General features: G+C 53.2%; 1 protein-coding gene across 1 annotated transcript in view; it reads left to right on the top strand.

Moving 5' to 3' along the window:
- KCNK3 (potassium two pore domain channel subfamily K member 3) overlaps positions 1-17,244 on the top strand; it is a 36,650-nt gene extending 19,406 nt beyond the window's left edge. The window contains exon 2 of the mRNA XM_081068578.1: positions 13,947-17,244. Coding sequence (XP_080924704.1) covers positions 13,947-14,884 — 938 coding nt within the window. The 3' untranslated portion in view covers positions 14,885-17,244. The remainder of the gene's footprint in view (positions 1-13,946) is intronic.
- Positions 17,245-18,015: the final 771 nt, after the last annotated feature.

Genomic DNA, 18,015 nt, shown 5'->3' with positions numbered 1-18,015 from the left:
AGGGAAGTCCAGGGAGCCCCAACAACACGAGGAAGTACTCAGAGGCGTGGGACAAGTACAGAGAACCTTTGGAACAAAGGGGACTGGAATCAGGAATCAGGAAAGAGAAGGCCAGGTAGGGGGTGGGTCAGGCTGTGGGTGGCCAGCCTATGTGCTGGACCAGGAAACCCCCCAGACTGTATTGTGAACACTTGGGGAACTAAGGAAGGCTTCTGAGTAGTGAGTGGCAGCTCAGTGTTGTGCTTTAAAAAATAATAAAATTAATAATAGCTCCTCCTTCCTGACACCTTCCACTTGCCAGGTGTTGTACTAGGCATTTTATATAATGTATTTCTAACCCCAGGGCTACCCAGCATCCTAGATAAGGGATCAGAGAGGCAGTTGTGTTGTGGGAAAAGTAGCAGGCCTGGAATCAAGAGACCTGGTCTTAGGTCCAGCTCTGGAGCTGCAACCTTGGATGAGACACCAACCTTTCCGGGCTTCACTGTCCCCTCCTGTTGAATGGAGACCACCCCTGCCCAGCGGGCTGCACAGGGCTGTTGCTAGGATCCACGGGAAAGCTCCTAAATACTGTAGAGTGCAGTGTCCACATGGATCCCTGCAACCCAGCCAGCGCCTTTCTGCTGTGCTGCTCACTTGTGCTGCTCACTTGCAGGCAAGCTCCAAAGCCTGCCCACCCACTGGATGCTGTGCTGGGAGCCCCGCGCCTCTATCTGCAGTGGCTGGAACTTAGCCAGGGCAAAGTACCCCCTTGGACCAGTGCAAGTAAAAGGGATTTTGGAAAAGAAAAGCCCCCCTTAGCCAGTGTCGAAGGCCGGCAGTCAGAAGCCCAGGCCTCTCCCTCCCTGTCTCTCAGGCCACACCATCTCTGTCTCCGCTGTTCCCCATCACACTGGCTTCTCTTCCCTCGTAACTCTGACATGCATGTGACTCTGGCTCACCCTGGTCCCGGCTAGGACCTGAGTGTCTGTAACCCAGCAGCTCAGTTCCCCAAAGCTGACCAGCCCCTCAGCCCCTGATCACTGGGAGAGACAACCTGATTGGCTCAGGGCAGCTGATAGCTGAGATTCTCTTGGATCAGACATCCATCCCTGGTTCAACCCATTGTGGCCTGGGCCAAGGTCACATGGTACAAAGGGGCTGCCTAGGCCCACCCTTGACGAGAGTTGTTGCAGGAAGGACAGAGCCAAAGAAGCAGGAAGGGGGCGGCCACCCTAGACATGTCGGCCACAGAAAACGGCTTCCCTCAGGGCCCTGACCCACTGCCCTTCAGCTTCCCTCTTCTAATCTCCTGCTGCCTGGCTCTGAGCCAGACTGGCACATCCCAGGAATCTCTGAAGAGACCTCCAGGGGGCTGCTTCCTGGGACAGAAAGGACTGGCCATCAACCTCTGGGTTCATCAGCTTGGCAGAATGCAGGGGAGGGGCTCAGTGAGAGCGTCTTTGAAGGGATGCCGTTAGGACACCTTCTCTCGCCTCCCATCATTTACACATCCACTGTCCGCGCAGCACCAAGCCTCTAGAACCCAGATTCCGCCCTAGGGACTTACAGTGGAGCTAGACACCATGCTCTATCAACAACGTGGATGGTCCGGGGCACCAAAAGGTGCCTGGACTTTAAGGTCAAAAGATCTAAGCTGAACCCTAGCTTTGTCCGTTTTTATCAGTCTGACCTTGGGCAAGTAACCTCAGTTTCCTCATCAAAATGGACCTAATCATGCCGACCTTGTAGGTCACGGTGAGAATTCGAGAAAATTGACATAAGGGTCTCTGGATTATCTGATACTGTTGCCGGTATTAGCAGAGGCAGTAAGAGCATAGAAAGCACAGGCTCTGTTCTGGCCTCCCTTTCTCTCCCCTTCCTTCTCACACGCCATCCTCTCCCCGTTCCCACCAGCCACCCGAGACCCAGCTGCACAGAGAGGAGGCCAGGAGGAAAGCCTCCCACTCAGGGGACCAGGTCTGGGCCCTGACCGCCTCCCATACAAACACCTTGTTCAGTGTCCAACACCCCCCCCACACACACACACACATTCTGCATAGATGGACTTAACTAAAAGGAGCTTTGCTTACGGAGACATCACTGTGCATAAGGAGATGGGTAAATACGCCAGGCAGCATCTGCCAAGAGAGGCCGAGTGCGCGGCAGAGATGGATGCTGTGTGGAGAGCTGAGAGATGGAGATGTTTGCGGGGCTGGAGCAGGAGGAGGGCTTCTTGGGAGAAGGCAGTAGGGATGGAGACGGACACAGCAGCCAGCCACATGTCCGCACAGGGGAGGTGCTGAGTGTTTAGAAAAGGAAGGTCTTCACAATAATTCTGTAAACCTAAAATGGTTCTAAAACACTTACTTTAAAAAAGTAGTAAATGGTAAAAAAAAAAAAAAAAAAAAGTGGGGGGGGGAGAGGATGGCCTCAGACATTGACCTTTATCCAATTTCTAGTGACAACCAGGGCCAAGCAGCTCTGTGCACTAGGCGGGTGTTCACACCCACCCTGAACAATGCTTCCAGGTGTCCACGGCCATCGGCAGAGGCCATCGGGAGCAGAGCATGCCAAGCTCCCAGCCACAGAAGCACTGGCAAGGTTGCTATGCCTCTGACTCCCTCTGGTTTCTGGGTGCCCACAGTCCCGCCGTCACACACGGGCCCCACTCAGCACACCCCGCAGCAAGGCTTTACTTCAAGGACAGTCTTCTCTCACCTGCCCATTGGCTTGTCTCTTTTCCCAGAGGGCAAGACTGAGCCATCCTTGTTTCTGCATCCTCTCCCAGCACTTAGTCAAGTGCCTGGCACAAAGTGGTAGGTACTTAAGAAATGTTTGCTCAATTAATTAATTAAGACAAGCTAAGAGGGAATGAAGCCATTTTCATCTCACTATATTCCAGCTGATATTCTTGAGACCAGCCAAGTGCTACAGCCTCCCTGGGGCCCCTGCCTCCCCCTCAGCCTCCTTGGTGCCACACCCCCAATTCCACAGCTGGCTCGGACTAGCAGAGGGGGTCTTCTGTGGAGGCCCCGTGCACTCTCAGGCCGAGCCTCTTGGGAGAAGGGCCTGGATGCGAAAGAGGAGGAATCTTAGCTGGAGAAGGCACCTGCTTTGACAGACAGGGAATGAGCTGTCTACTTGCCTCTCCACACCACAACTTTTCCAGAACAGCCTTAACAGCTATTCATGAAGGTCCCACTCAGATGGGCCATAGACAGAGGCCCCGGAGGCCACTGAGAAGTGGCAAAAAAGAGCAGAACTTGGCCTAGAAAGGCCTGGCTTTACCATATACCTGTGTGGCCTTGTCCAAATCACCCAGCCACTTGGCTCAGTCTCCAGAGCTGGAGAACCAGGGTACCGGCCATCCAGATGTGGCATTTAATCAGGAAAGGCTTCACAGAGGGGGTGACTTTTGAGATGGGCTTTGATGAAGAAGTAGAAGCCCATCAGGAGGGGGGGGAAAGCATGAGCAGTGTCCAGAAACGTGGAAATGCAGCCGTGGCCTTCCAAAGAGCTGCGGGTACCAATCCCACATGCATGTTTGGGCTCTAGATCCTGCTAAAAACTCACCCCTCTCCTCCAGGCCTGTGCATCGTATATGGAACAGGGAGCTAGCAAAATTATTAAATCCTAAAATATAACTTGTCAGAAAAGGAAATAACCCTCTAATTTAATTTTTCATTTGATAGGTAAGAAAATCTGAGGCTCAGGGAACTGACACGCCTAACAAAGGCCCTACAGCTGGCTCAGCAAACTAGGGCCCGTTGGCCAAATTTGGCCCACCACCTGTTTTTATAAATAAAGTTTTATTGGAACACAGACACGCCCACTCATTTCCATATTGTCTGTGGCTTTCTTGATACAATGACGGAGTTGAGTAGTTAGTTGCAAGAGACAAAATGGACTGTGAAACCTAAATATTTACTATCTGGTCCTTTACAGAAAAAAGTTAGCCAACTCCTCTCCTCCAGCAAGGTAGTGCCAGAGCTGAGATGGATGCCTGGCCTCCAACTCATGGCTAGGTTCTCTTTAACTCTGTGCACCATGGCCCCTCTGGGCCCCACCCCACCCATGTAATGGTGCCAGCAGGGTAAGATTTCAGGCAACCAGGCTCTGGGCAGGCTCAGCTCCAGGACACATGATGCAGCCAATGGGAATTATTGGGCTGTCCACTGTTGCCCCCATTATCCAACAGGTCTTGTTCAGAGCAACTCAGCCCCTTTTAGGGGAATCTGACAAGGAGATGCTGGTATGCACCTGCTTCTCCTCCATGGACAAAACAGCAAGCACCAGAGAGTGTAAGTGTAGGATTCAGACCAGCCAGAGGCCAGAGTCACAGACCCCACCCTTCAGAAAGCACACAAAGGAGCACTGGCATCTCCGGCCATCTGCTGAGATGGCCAAGTTCACTTGAAATTGTGCTACAGAATTCCTCTCAATGGCAGGCTGTCCCTGATGTATTCGTGTAATTAAAACCCCACCAGATCTAATGTGTTAGAAATTCTGAGTTCACACATGACCTGTGCAGCTGGTCATAAGGAGGTAGACGGGCCCCGGCCACCTGGCGCAGTGGCTGGCCTAGAACAGACCCCACAGGCCCCAGGTCGGTGCCCTGCCCAGGACACCTGGGTTGCTGCCCTGTTCTTTGGACACTGCATGCTCGGGGCCTCACGCTCTGTCCATCTTCTCTGTCTTCACCCCATTCAACCCTCAGGCTCATCTTTTATGCCTCCCCTTCTTAATTCTCTCATTCAACACAAATTTATTAAATGCCAGCTATGTGCCAAGCACTCTCTAAGTCTGGAAAATAGAGTCGTAACAAAAGAAAAACAAAAGTCGTAACAAACCCCTGCTGCCATGGAGATTGCGGTTTAAACCCACAAAGGCAAGAGCATCTCACACCTTGCATGTCTACTCTTTCCTCCCTCCTGTCTCCTCCATTCCCCCTCCACTCCCTTGTCGCCTTCTGAACTCAGTGCACTACTGAGTACTTGACAATGGGCCATGCAGAAGCCTTCTAATGAGTCGCCCATCTCCCACGGCCACGCCCAACCGGAATGCTGGGAAAATCCGTCTCAGTACCTCTTTGGCACGCCCCTCCCCTACTCAGGAGCCAGCAGTGGCTTCTTATTACCCTCAAGTTCAGATTGGAATTCCTGCATCTCCCCTTCAAAGCACCTCACACATTAGCCCGTGCCCACCTTACCCACCTTCACTACTCTAGTGAAGTTTTCTGCTCCAAGAAAACCAGAATTTTTGTTGTTGTGCGGGTTATACTACTTTCTACTTATGAAAGTAATACATTTCTGTAGAAAACATAAAATATATCAAAGAAAATTAAAATTAAACTATAAGCCCATAATTCAAAGATAAACTCTGTGATCTCTTTCGTATATTTCCTTCCAGTTTCTCTTTCTGCATTTGTGGATGTGTGTGTGTATAGATACATTTTTTTATATTTATAGATTTAGTGTGGGATCCCGTTATACGTAATGGGTTGTATAATCCTACCATTTTTATTTAACGTTCTGTGGTGGTTTTCTGAGTAATTAAGAGAGTCCTCAAAAACAGCACTTTAATGGCTGCACAATATTCCAACACATAAATATACCTTAATATGTTTAACCAAACCCTATCAGTGAACATTTGGACTGTTTACAATTTTTCACAATGAAAATGCTGCTATAAACACCCTTGTTCATAAATCTCTGTTCCAATCTCTGGTTATTTTCCCAGCAGAGATTCCTAGAAGTGGCACTGCAGGGTCACCGGGTAGACACACTTCTAAGGTTCTTAATGCATATTATGAAGCTGCCTGCATGAGAGAGTGTGTCAGTCCCCTCTACCCCCCATTTGGGAGAATGCTCACCAGCCTCAGACAGGTCTATTTTCTCTGCCCCTAGAACTCCCTGTGTCTTCCTAGCACTGTGTCTTTGCTTTAGCAGCTCCCCTCTGGCCAAACCCTGCATTTTCCATCCATCCTTCAGAGCTCAGGGTAAAGGCCACCTCCTCCATGAAGCCTTTCCTGATACCCCAACCAAAGTTCTTCACCTCTAGCCCAACTTCAGCCCCTGTCTTAAATTCTTCCTAAAACATTTCCCTCTGTTGCCACGCATTCACATAATTTGTATAATAATGACCTCTTCTTTGTGTGGGGCATTGGCGTTTTCAAAGTGTTTCCACTGAGATATTTCCTCTGATGCACTTTCAGACAGAAAGTGGATTGACCATGGTTTGATCTTCTGATTGGATACTTTGTCCCCATCACCAGCCTCAAATCTGGCCCAACCTCAAGCTAGCCTGTGATTTAACAGAAGTTTATAACAGCCTTCACTGTTGCTTGGCCTGCCAGGACAGATATTAGGATGCCCCCTCTACAGGAAGGACTGAGCTAAGACAGAGGGCACTGGGTTCTAGTCCTGACTCTGTCATGGAGTCCCTGTGACCTAAGGTTGGTCCCTTTTGAGTCTCAGTTTACCCATCTATAAAATGAGCGAGTTGAACTACATATAGTCTCCCACACTCCAGAGCTGATTGCCCCTGCAGCCCCTGGCCTCAGGCACCAGCAACCCTGGGGAGCCTTTGAGGGCCCCTGTGCAAAGCCAGCCTCTGGGATAGGCCGGTGGGAGCTGGCCAGGGAGGCAGGCCTGGCTCCAGGCCAGGCTGTGTCTGCAAACACTGACCTTGGCTGCCGCAGGGATTTTCCATGACACCAGCACCCTCCCCCTCAGCTCCCTTAATCCCGTGGGTCTGGGGAAGGTGGGGGATGGGAATGGTGGGGGCGGTCCCATACCAGAGGACCCTGAATCTGAGTATTAGGGGCACCTGTGGATGGTAGAGAGTTCAAAGAGAGAGAGTGTTGGGCCTAGTACACTGCAAAGTCTGGGAGGAAAGCAGGGGTAGGAAGAGAACCTGCTGGTGGGGACTGGGGAGAAGAGCTGAAAAGAGGAGCCGGGAAGATGGGAAAAGAGGCCTTGGAAAGGGATGGGGTAGAGGGAGGGAGGGTACTGTGCTTCAAAGCTGTCCTTCTCAGAGCTCTGGTCTGGAGGGGACAAACTCCAGACCCAGTTCTGTGCACTGGTCCCTTCCCCCAGCCCAGGTCCATGAGGCCCTGGTGGTTTCCCAGGCCTAGCATGGGCCTTAGCCAGGACCCTGGCAGGGGGGGGATTCCTCCTGGGGCTCTGAAGCTGACCTCCTGTTTCAGGGGCCTGTGGCCACAGAGAGGGTAGGAGATATGAGTCACTAAAGGCCCTCTGCCACCACCACCTGCCTTCCCCCTGCTAGGCGTCTAAGGGGAGGTTTCTCCCATCCACTTCCCAGACTTCAGGGCTGTCTGGGTTGAACAGTATTTTCTGAGCAGCTGCTCTCAACTGGCCTTGTGCAGGACACTGAGGGGACTTGTTGGCCCTCCAGGAGCTCAGAGCCCTGCAGAACTCTGCAGATGTGAGCGAACAAGCACTAGGCATTTGAGTCAGGCAGGGCGAGAGGCCTCTCCAGCTCTGGGAAGGATCCTGGAAATTTCTTGAAAACGTGGTATCTGAGTTGAATTCTAAAGGATGGAGGAGAAGGCCTACACTTCTCCCCAACTTCATCAAGCTGGGCAGCCTCCTCCCTCTCTCCTGAGGGCCTGGGCACCCCTGCCAGCTTCTTTCTGCCTCATCTCCTTTAACATACCAATTAGGCTCCTGTGAACCTCCTGTCCCACTTCCTGGCTCCCCACTGCTACCACTTCCAGACCAAAGGGGCAGCTCTCTATCCTGTGTGTGCCTCTGGCCCCTGAGGAGGCAGGGTCCTCCCAGATCTTTCTGAGGTGCCCCTGAGGCTCAGCGCAACAGAAGAGCCCAGCCCTCTCTGGAGCACCTGTGTCTCGCAGGCAGTCCCCTGGAGCTGCGCAGGCAGTCCCCTGGAGCTGCCTCTGTCTCCCTCAAGCCTTCTCCTCTCTGGCTGCCTCACCAGGCCCAGGCAGCACCCTGAGGTCAGGCCCCCTCTGCATGTCCAGCTTAGTATCAGCCCAGCTAGGCCCATAGTTCTCAGCCTTTGGGCACCTCAGGCCACAGGTCACTCATCCATCTTCCCTCACAGCAAACATTAGCCCAGCCAGTGCCCATATTTACACTAGATAACTAGGTCTACAGGGAACCAGGAAACAGATCGCAGCCAGGCATTGCCAAGGGCTGTGTGTTTCTAATCTACAGAAGGGCTGAGCCAACCAGAGACGGGACATCAGAGAATCTTGAAGTCTTGGAAGAGGGACGTTTGAGTTCTTGATGCCACAGAGAAGCATTTCCCAAACTGCTCCAGGGAATACTTGTCCCGCAATATGCCGGTGACAAAAGCATGAGAAGGTCAAATAAGTGGGAAAACAGCACGTTCTCCCAACTTTGGCTTTGCACATTAATACATGGATGGCTCCGATAAAGCTAACACTTAAATCAAATGGCAACAAATCCTGTTAAATTCAGCCTTCATCCAATTTAATTTAACCAGGCAACACTTTTCTCACCCAACAGTTACTAACAGTCCATGGACTGGTATTCCAGGATATTAACTTTGGGAAACACTGATCATGGAATAGTAATGCCAAAAAGAATTTTAAAGACCATCTAATCTTCATGTTCCCCAAAATACTCATACTGATGATTAATATTTATTGATCCCAAGGTCCTAAGCATTTTAAGTCTACTAACTCATCAAATCCCCACAGCAACTCTATGAGGTAAGTATATCACTCTTCTCATTTTACTGATGAGGAAACTGAGGCACTTACAAGATTAAGTAACTTGACCAAAGTTGAAAACTGTCTGGCTCCAGAGGCTGTGCTCTCATCTACACCACTAAACACAGAAATTCCTCTGTGGAAAATAGAAACGTCTATTTTCAGTTATTTCAAAAACATAACAATAACTTAATTCAGTCTCATAGAATCAGTTATCCCGTGCTAATCAGAAGTTGTGATTGGCAGATGTGTTCTTAATTAACTTTGATGGGAAAATAATTATTGCCATCACAATTCTCTATTCAGTGCATGGTCCTATGTAGTAGCTACACTGTACTGATCAGCGTATTGAACTTCATAAATACAATCTTTCAAAATTTAGGCTCTATGAAAGGGTGGGTGAACAGAAAAAAATCACAAAAGGCATCCATAGCAAGGAAAAAAGGTAGGAACCTTTTATCTTGCCCTATCCTCCCATGTTAAAGATGAGGAAAATTGAGGCCCAGAGTGGGGAAAGGACTTGCCAAAGGCAAAAAGCTAGTTCAAGTAAGGGCCAAGTCAGACCCCCAGATCTCCTGCCTCCTAGCCCCATGCTCTTTCTTCCACCCCAGGCTGTGGTCAGCGTTCTGGTTTTGTGCCCAGCTAGACCGGGAGTACAAGGTCAGGCTGGTGGGCATATGAGATCAATGGGGAGCACACAGCTGAGCCCAGTCCAGCCAAGACCATTACCAAGCGCTAAGACTGGCTACTTGTGTTTTGACTAGAAGGAAATAGGCCACAGGGAGAGAAAGTCCACTAAGACGTACGATGACACCCAACCCTCTGCAGGTCCCTGGAAGGCAGAATTCCAGCCAGTTTCTGAGCCCTCTGGCGATGCCAGGAGGAGAACAGAAGAACTGACACCCAAGATTCCCATCTTAATTCTCACTTTTCCTGCTGCCCCAAAATGTTTGTAATTAATCTTTATGACCAACCATGTAATTAATTTTTATATCCAACCACTTGGCTTCCGCAGGTGGATTCCAAGCCTCCAGCCAGGTGCCAGGGCTATCACTTAGCTGAGTTGCTCCCACTCAGGAACTGCTGGGCCCTGGTTGAATGAACAGGTCAAGTTTGGTCATGCTGAGCCAGAGGGCAGAGAATAGAGCATTGGGTTTGGAACTGAGTATCCTGGGTTATAGTCCCGGCTCTGCCATTCACCAGCTGGATGACCTTGAGAAGTTCACTTTCCCTCTCGTGGCCCCCATTTTCTCCTCTGTACAATATAAGGACGAGGCCACATGATCACTAAGGGCCTGTCTGCCTCTGAGAACCTTTGTTTTTTTAGTGGATTCATACAGGGTGGCTGGGAAAGGAGGGGCAGGGACAGCCCAGGTCAATGCTCTGAGAGGCAGCAGCTAGAGTATCATGGTTGGAGCATGAGCTCTGGCTGGTCAGTCCATCGAATACTATGAGGGGGGGTCCTCAAAGAATCAGTCCCGGAGCACAGCCTCTGTGTGTGTCAGTGACACACAGGACACATGGAGCCCCTCACCCAGAGACACAGGGCTGGACAGAAGGGAGCAAAGGGGGACTACCTTTTGCCCCTCTCCCTCATAAACCCAGGCCTGACGTGGGCAAGGAGCAGGCCGGCAGCAGGCCTGCTGGCAGGCAGACAGGCCTTACCAAACTCCCCATTACTTCCCAGAAGTTCCAGGGTCCCCTGGGAGTGGCTCCACCCCAGCTGGCACCCCTCCACGCTGGGCGCCCACGTCAGCAGGTCCTCACAGCTCCCTTGTCCTTTCACCTAGTGACAGTAGAACAGGCCAAGGGGCAGGGGCATGGTGACCCTGGGTCCGATACTTGGAGGAGCATCTGATTCCCTGGGCATTGCACCCCAGTTGCCGTTTCTGCAATGTCCAGCTCAGCGCAGTGCCCGAGGATGAGGGTCCAAGTGGAATGCTCCCCTTCCAGGGCCTCAGTTTCCCATTCTGGTCACCTTTCCTGGGCAATAAATTGGTTCTGAGGCATTAGAAGGAGCAATGAGTCAAAAAGTCCTAGTGGCCTTGGCCAATTCACTAAGACTCTCCAGCCTTCATTACTCTAAATATAAAATGGAGATAGTCACCATAATGACCTCGTAGGAAGTTTTTGAAGATTAAAGTTAAAAATGTACCTGAAGGATAAGACCTTAAACCTCAGCCTGTGGTAGGAAGTGACAGTGGGCCCTGGGAGACATCTGACCCCAAGGGTAAGGCACATCCAGCCCCGGGCCAACCTGGACAGGACAGTGGCTGTAGTGGGACATGAGGCTGTGGCCTGATAAGAGCCTTTGGTTAAGCCTCAGTGTGCCACTTGCTTTGAAAATCACTAAATTCAACAGGAGCCAGACAAGAAATAGAGCTGTCACTTCTCTGGGAGATAGGGAAAGCATGAAGGCACTCAGGATCTGGGCAGCCAGAGGCAGGGAGGAGGACATTGTGAGGAAAGCACTGGGGGAAAGGTGGCTGTCATGTCTGCTGGGACGTGGGCTGTATTCAGATTGAGGAGAGAACCGCTGCAGCTGGGGGCCTTGTGGGCAGCCCACAATGGGCAGTAAGCTGCAATGCAGGTGAGCACTAGGTCTTCCTAAAGGATGGTGGGCCGGAAGTCACAGCCTATGAACAAACACGGGGTAAGGTGGTGGTGGTGGTGGTGAGAGAGAGTTCTTTTCCCTGATGATGGGATATGACTGCCTGACTCCACAGAGATTGCTCCCGCCCCCAGGACTACTCTCAGGCCAACTTTCCCCTATGAGATCCCATCACCACTGCTTCTGTCACCACTGCTACTCTCACAAACTGCACAGGTTCTGAAGTACTTTCACGTCCAGTCTCTCCTTTACTCCTGACTGCAGCTCTGGCAGGCAGCCAGGTAGGATTAACAGCTGTGGTTCAACTCCCCAGAGTGCAGGCAGGGCAAGAGGTCCAGAGACGGGGATGGATTTGCCCAGGGTCACACAGCCAGCATGTGGTCAAGCTGGGGCTGGACCTGGGGTCCATGCTCCCCAATCCCTGTCCAGCCCTGTCCACAGTGCCATACCCTCCCCCACATCCTGTGTGTTGCCGGCTTGGGGGACAGGGAAGGACAGGATGAGAAGCAACTCTGGCTTGGAGCCTGCCCAGCTGTCGAGGTGAGTTGTGGTCTGGCTGCCATGGCTGAGCTGGCAAGCACAATCTGTTCTCACCCTTCTGAGGCATGGAAGGGCCAGGCACAATGGCTCACCAGTTCAGCTGTCCAGGCCCCTGGCACTGTCACCAGCTGGATGCTGTGATGGGGGCCAGCGGAACCCATTCTAAGGGCAGCTCACATACCCCAACAAGCTGTCCCCAGACCTCCCTGAGCTTTAAGAGTCAAATGGCCTTGGGCTGACAGAGATGCCAGCTTTACTGGAACTGAGTTGCCCCTCAGCCCGGGTGCTCTCTTGGAAATATGAGAGCAATCAGGCACTTCATTCATTACTCATCATAGGGAGCTGTTGTTGAGCACTTGATGTGTACCAGGCTCTAGGCTAAGTACATTAAACATATTACCTCACTTATTTCTCCACAAATGCCCTGTGAGGCAGGTGTGCTTATTAACCCCATTTTATAGATGTGGAAACTAAGGCTCAGAGAGGTTTAAAAAAACACACACAGTCCATGGTAGAGTTAGGATTTGAATTCAGATCAGACACCAAAGCACACAGATCCCGCCCTGCCATTCAGTCATCAAACATGTTTTGGGCATACTCCATGGGCATGGCTGGCAATATGGAGAGGGTAACTAGAGAGGAAGATGACAAGGTCCAGCAGTGTTCACCCCATCACCCCAACCTAGTGCTTATCTGTACATATAGAGTCGGGGACCCTGGGGGACGGAGCAGGGGGTGGTGGTAATTTTGGCCCTAGAGTCTAAAGCTGAACATTCTCAGGGCCACACAAAGCAGAGATCACCTACCATTATGAAGAATCCAGGATGACTGCATAAAAGAAGCAGCCTTTGGTTAAGTTTTGATAAGGCTTAGAAAGGAGGAAAAATTGGAAAACCTGCCAGCACTATTTTATTATTATTATTATTATTATTATTATTGTTATTATTAATCATCCTATTAATGAAAGTAATAAATATCTTAAAAGCCCAGTGAAGAAAACAAGAGCCAGGGCCAGAACCAGTAGAACTCATTTTACAAGAGGAAACATGCTCAGAAAGGAGGAGTAATTTGCCTCAGGTCACACAGCCTGAACTTGTGCCTAGGGCTTCTGAGTTCCCATCCAGGTCTCCCCACAGGCCATTTGATGGTTTGCCCAAAAGGAGGCTTTGCCTTTGTCTGTCTCCTGGTTTGGGGGGTGGGGGTGGGGGAAGGTAGGGCTTAAGGTTGTCTGGCTGGTGACAGTAACACCTGGAAGGACACCCAGAGCTCCTGCTTTGACAAGGGCAATGGCACCTCCACAGAAGGACAGACCTTACTTTGGGACCAGGCACAGAGGATGACCCCTAGGCCCAGACTGATGAGGACCCTGGAGCACTAATTCATCCAGCTGTGGGTGGGGGTGAGGTGCTGTCTCTTTTCTCTTCTGATTCTGGTGGGGCCAACTGCCGCAGGGAGACTGGAGGACCCCAGCTGCTTTGGCTAACAAGAGGGAAATCATCAAGCAGAGAATCCAGGCCTCAGTTTCCCTCCCTCCACACCGAATCCCAGGATGTCAGAACCCATATAGTCCAACCTTCTCCCCTTAGAGTCAAGGAAACTGAGGCCCAGGTCTAAAGCCCACAGACACTGAACTAGGACCAGGTCTCCCGGCTGACTTGCCAGTACCCTTCCCACCATCCCTCTGTCTGTGGACAACGTTTCCAACAGCCCACGAGTCAGCTCCTTCCTTCTCTAGGTGGAGAAAACACGTCAGGACTTTGAAGCCAAACCGTTCAAATAACAGGTTGTGCTGCATCGAAACAGTGTCCCGTTGGGAAAATCACCTAATCCTCCATTTCCTCCTTCCTTCCTACCCACCCTATTGAATTATCACAAGAGTAACCGAGAATCAGCACGGAAGTAGCACAGCACGTGGGGACAAGGGCATGCTCCTATCTATGCGGTTGTCCTCTCCTCGGCCAGAAGGAAGGAGAGGCCCGCCTCCACAGCTGGGGGAGGCGAAGAAGGGCCGAGAAAGGGGAAGGAAGGGGGACGGTTCCGGAAGGGCAGCCCCGCAGCGTGGCTTTCACTGCTGTCCCCCTGCTCTCCCCGCAGGCTATGGCCACGCAGCGCCCAGCACGGACGGCGGCAAGGTGTTCTGCATGTTCTACGCGCTGCTGGGCATCCCACTCACGCTGGTCATGTTCCAGAGCCTGGGCGAGCGCATCAACACCTTCGTGAAGTTCCTGCTGCACCGCGCCAAGCGCGGGCTGGGCATGCGGCGCGCCGACGTGTCCATGGCCAACATGGTGCTCATCGGCTTCCTGTCGTGCGTCAGCACCCTGTGCATCGGCGCCGCCGCCTTCTCCTACTACGAGCACTGGACCTTCTTCCAGGCCTACTACTACTGCTTCATCACGCTCACCACCATCGGCTTCGGCGACTACGTGGCGCTGCAGAAGGACCAGGCGCTGCAGACGCAGCCGCAGTACGTGGCCTTCAGCTTCGTCTACATCCTCACGGGCCTCACGGTGATCGGCGCCTTCCTCAACCTCGTGGTGCTGCGCTTCATGACCATGAACGCCGAGGATGAGAAGCGCGACGCCGAGCACCGCGCGCTGCTCACGCGCAACGGGCAGGCGGGCGGGGGCGGCGGCGGCGGGGGCGGGGGCGGGGGCGGGGGCGGCGCGGGCGGCAGCGCGCACACCACGGACACCGCCTCGTCCACCGCGGCGGCGAGCGGCGGGGGCGGCTTCCGCAACGTCTACGCCGAGGTGCTGCATTTCCAGTCCATGTGCTCGTGCCTCTGGTACAAGAGCCGCGAGAAGCTGCAGTACTCCATCCCCATGATCATCCCGCGGGACCTCTCCACGTCCGACACGTGCGTGGAGCAGAGCCACTCGTCGCCGGGAGGGGGCGGCCGCTACAGCGACACGCCCTCGCACCGCTGCCTCTGCAGCGGGGCGCAACGTTCCGCCATCAGCTCCGTGTCCACGGGCCTGCACAGCCTGTCCGCCTTCCGCGGCCTCATGAAGCGCAGGAGCTCCGTGTGAACGCCCCGCGGGGCCTGGAGCACCCGGGAGCGCGGGCGGGGCGGGGCTCCTGCCCCAAGGAGCAGCAGGGGTCGGCGCGGGGCCTCCTCAGCCGCCTTTGGCCCTTGGGGCGCCCCCCCACACCCCATCACCTTTCCCCAGCCCTCCCCCATCTCCGACTGTGCCTGCTTGCACCAGCCGGCAGGAGCCGGGGCTCTGAGGACCCCTGGAGCCCCCATCTGCGCCCTGCAAATTCCGAGAAATGTGAAACTTGAGAGGGGAGGTGTAGTGGGGAGGGAAGCCAGAAGCCGGGAGCCTCCCATCCCTTTGGAAATCGAAGGAGCTCCCCAGTCCTCAGAGGCCCTGTTGGTACCCAGACCTCCCCCCCACCACCCTATATCCGGAGGGGACTTCGTGTTCCGTATCCGTTTGCATCTCTATTTATACCTCTGTCCTGCTAGGTCTCCCACCTTCCCTTGGTTCCAAAAGCCAGGGTGTCTTTGTCCAGGTCACCCCCACCCAGTCCACTCCCCTTTCTCATCCCCAGCTGTGTCTCCCAACCTCCAACGACCCTCTGTGTTGTTTTGCATGGCTTTGCAGTTATGGAGAAAGTGGAAAACCAGCAGTCCCTAAAGCTAGTCCCCAGAGGGCAGGCAGACAGAAGGAAGGACAGACAGGCTGCAGAAAGGGGAGTGACCCTTCAGGCTGCAGGGTGGTCCCACTGGCAGATGAGAGCTAACTGTCTTTCAGTCACATTCTCAGAGTGGGCAAGGGGAATCCCGCCTTCCAGATACTACCCTTGGAATCAAACAGAAAACTTCATACTTGCCATCCCGGCCACTACTGACAATTACAAATTCTGACAGCTGTGGAATGGGTTTTAGCCTCTGAAAACCCTGTCCTGACTACTCATTATTTGGTTCTCACAACACTCCAGTTAGGTCACCATGGCAGGAGCCCTCATCCCCACTTTACAAATGACAGTGAGACCCAGACAGGTGACATGACTTGCCCAAGGTGACAGAGATAGCAAAGGCAAAGGGGAACAAGAACCCAGGCTACTTGTTCCCAGCTTGAGTTCCCTTTCCTTCTGAGTCCTCCGCCCACTCCTGAAAGCGAAGCTCCTGCCCTGTACACTGGCATCGTGTCGGCAACTAGGTCCTGAACCAGACCCAGAGCCCAGGCCTGAGCCAGTGCTGGTACTCAGCCTCTATTCCACTTGGCGAGGAGGCAGGGCTCTGAATGGGCCCCTGAGGCAGGGTAGGACCCCTCAGTCTCTAGACTCCCTGCTTACAAACAGGGAAGTCCTCGGGACCAAAGTAAGACAGGTGGCATCTCACCCAGAAAAGGCCAGGAGCTGGGGTTCTAGGAGTTTGGGAATCGGGCAGAGTGATCTGAAGAGCTGGCGGGGATATCCTACTGGGACATTATCCCTGGCGCCACAGCCAGTGTTGGTGCCTGTGTCCCAAGTAGCTAGAGATAAGCTAAAGCTGCAGCAAGGAACACCCCTCCCAGGTGGGGTGCTTGGACATGGTGTGCCCACTGCCTCTCCCCCGCTGCAACCCAGAAGCCCAGTAGCAGATGGAGGTGAGACCCTAAGCTCCACTGTGGGGACACACAGCTAGAGCTGGTACCTTGACTCAGGACAGCAAAAGGGGTAGGTGAGGGGCCTCTCCCCACTCAGTACTGCCCTCCCATGCTGGTCCCATGTCAGCTCCTTAACACTGCTGAGCAAGGCCAGTCCTGGCATTCAGGAAAGATGGAGTAGGGGCCCACAGGGTGATCAGCCTCAGCCCGACTCAGCCATCTGCTCAGCCTCTGGAAACCCCTAGGAGAGAAGAAGTCTGGCCTGGCCTGTGTGTGAGTCCTGCCTCAGTGGGAGGAGCTGACTGCCCATATGCCAAGGAGAGCAGGGCCAAGGACCCAGGGGTGTCCTCTGTGTTTATGTCAGGGTGGGGGGCACTGCTGGATGCCTCTGTCCTGTGTGTGACCCTGCCCTCGAGGGGTCCTGTCCTGTCAGTCCCGAGGGAGCCACAACCAAAGTTGCAGGGAAATGGTGGGGAAGGAGGCTGAATGGCCCTGGGCTGAGCGTGGCAGACATCTCCGTCTCGGCTAAGTCTTTCCCAGGGTACTGGAAGACCAGTGTTGCTTCCCCCTCACCCCTCCCACTGCAGGCAGCCTTTCTGCTTCCCCAATGCCTTATGCCTGGGCACACTGCCACAGAATATGCAATATGTGTGGGTGACATGCCCCCACACCCACACCCCCACCCCGGGCAGCCCCTGGACCCCAAAGGCTGCGGCTGCCATGGCCTCCCTTCAGCCCCTCCTGCCTATCTGTCTTCACACTGAGAATGGCGCCTAATAAATGCTGTCATGGAGACCAGGCTCAGGCTCAGCTGCTTTTCTCTTCTGTATACGCTGGGAGCTGCCAGGGAGCAGCCATCCCCCATCGGAGTCTACAGACACACCCAGCTGATGCACCTCGGTCTAACGAAGACCCTTTGCTTCCAGGGGCCTTAGGGAGAAGCCTGGAGGTGACACTGGCTTCCCTTTTATGATTTCCTCCAAGATCCAGATTTTCTCAGTGTCACCCTGGAACAACTATAAAAATAAGACAAGACCTTAGAAAATAAATCCCCTGGTCCAATCCTCCCCTTGTACATGAGTAAACTGAGGCCCCGTACTTTGAGTCGCACAACAGTGAGTGGCAGACCCAGGATTAGAACCAGAGCTGGGGATTCCAAGTCCAGTGCGCCCCCTCCTCACACAGCCTGCAGAGTCTGACTGGGCACACTCCAGCTGAGAGTGACACCCCTGTCAGCCAAGAGTGGGGGTACCCTCCTCCTCCAGCAGGGTGTCCTAGGCCCAGTGGCCTGATTCACACAAAGATATCTCTTTCAAAGGGAGACATCCAGGTACATTTTTCTCTGGGTATAGAGGGACAACTCAGCCTGGGACTGGACCCCGGAGCCCAGGACAGACCCAGAGAACAGATACACCCTGCCCAGTTGGTGCCAGCCCCTGGAATCTGCTAGCCAGTCGCTTCCAGGTGTCGCTGAGTACAATCAACAATGCCTTTTACACTGCAACCCCATAGCTATCTATCTGCATGCCTGTCCACCAATCTTTCTTTCATAAAGCAATACTTAA

Source organism: Rhinolophus hipposideros, assembly GCF_964194185.1.
Source record: "Rhinolophus hipposideros genome assembly, chromosome: 12".
In the NCBI taxonomy this organism is placed as follows: Eukaryota; Metazoa; Chordata; class Mammalia; order Chiroptera; family Rhinolophidae; genus Rhinolophus; species Rhinolophus hipposideros.
This window is presented reverse-complemented; position numbering and strand designations above follow the sequence as displayed.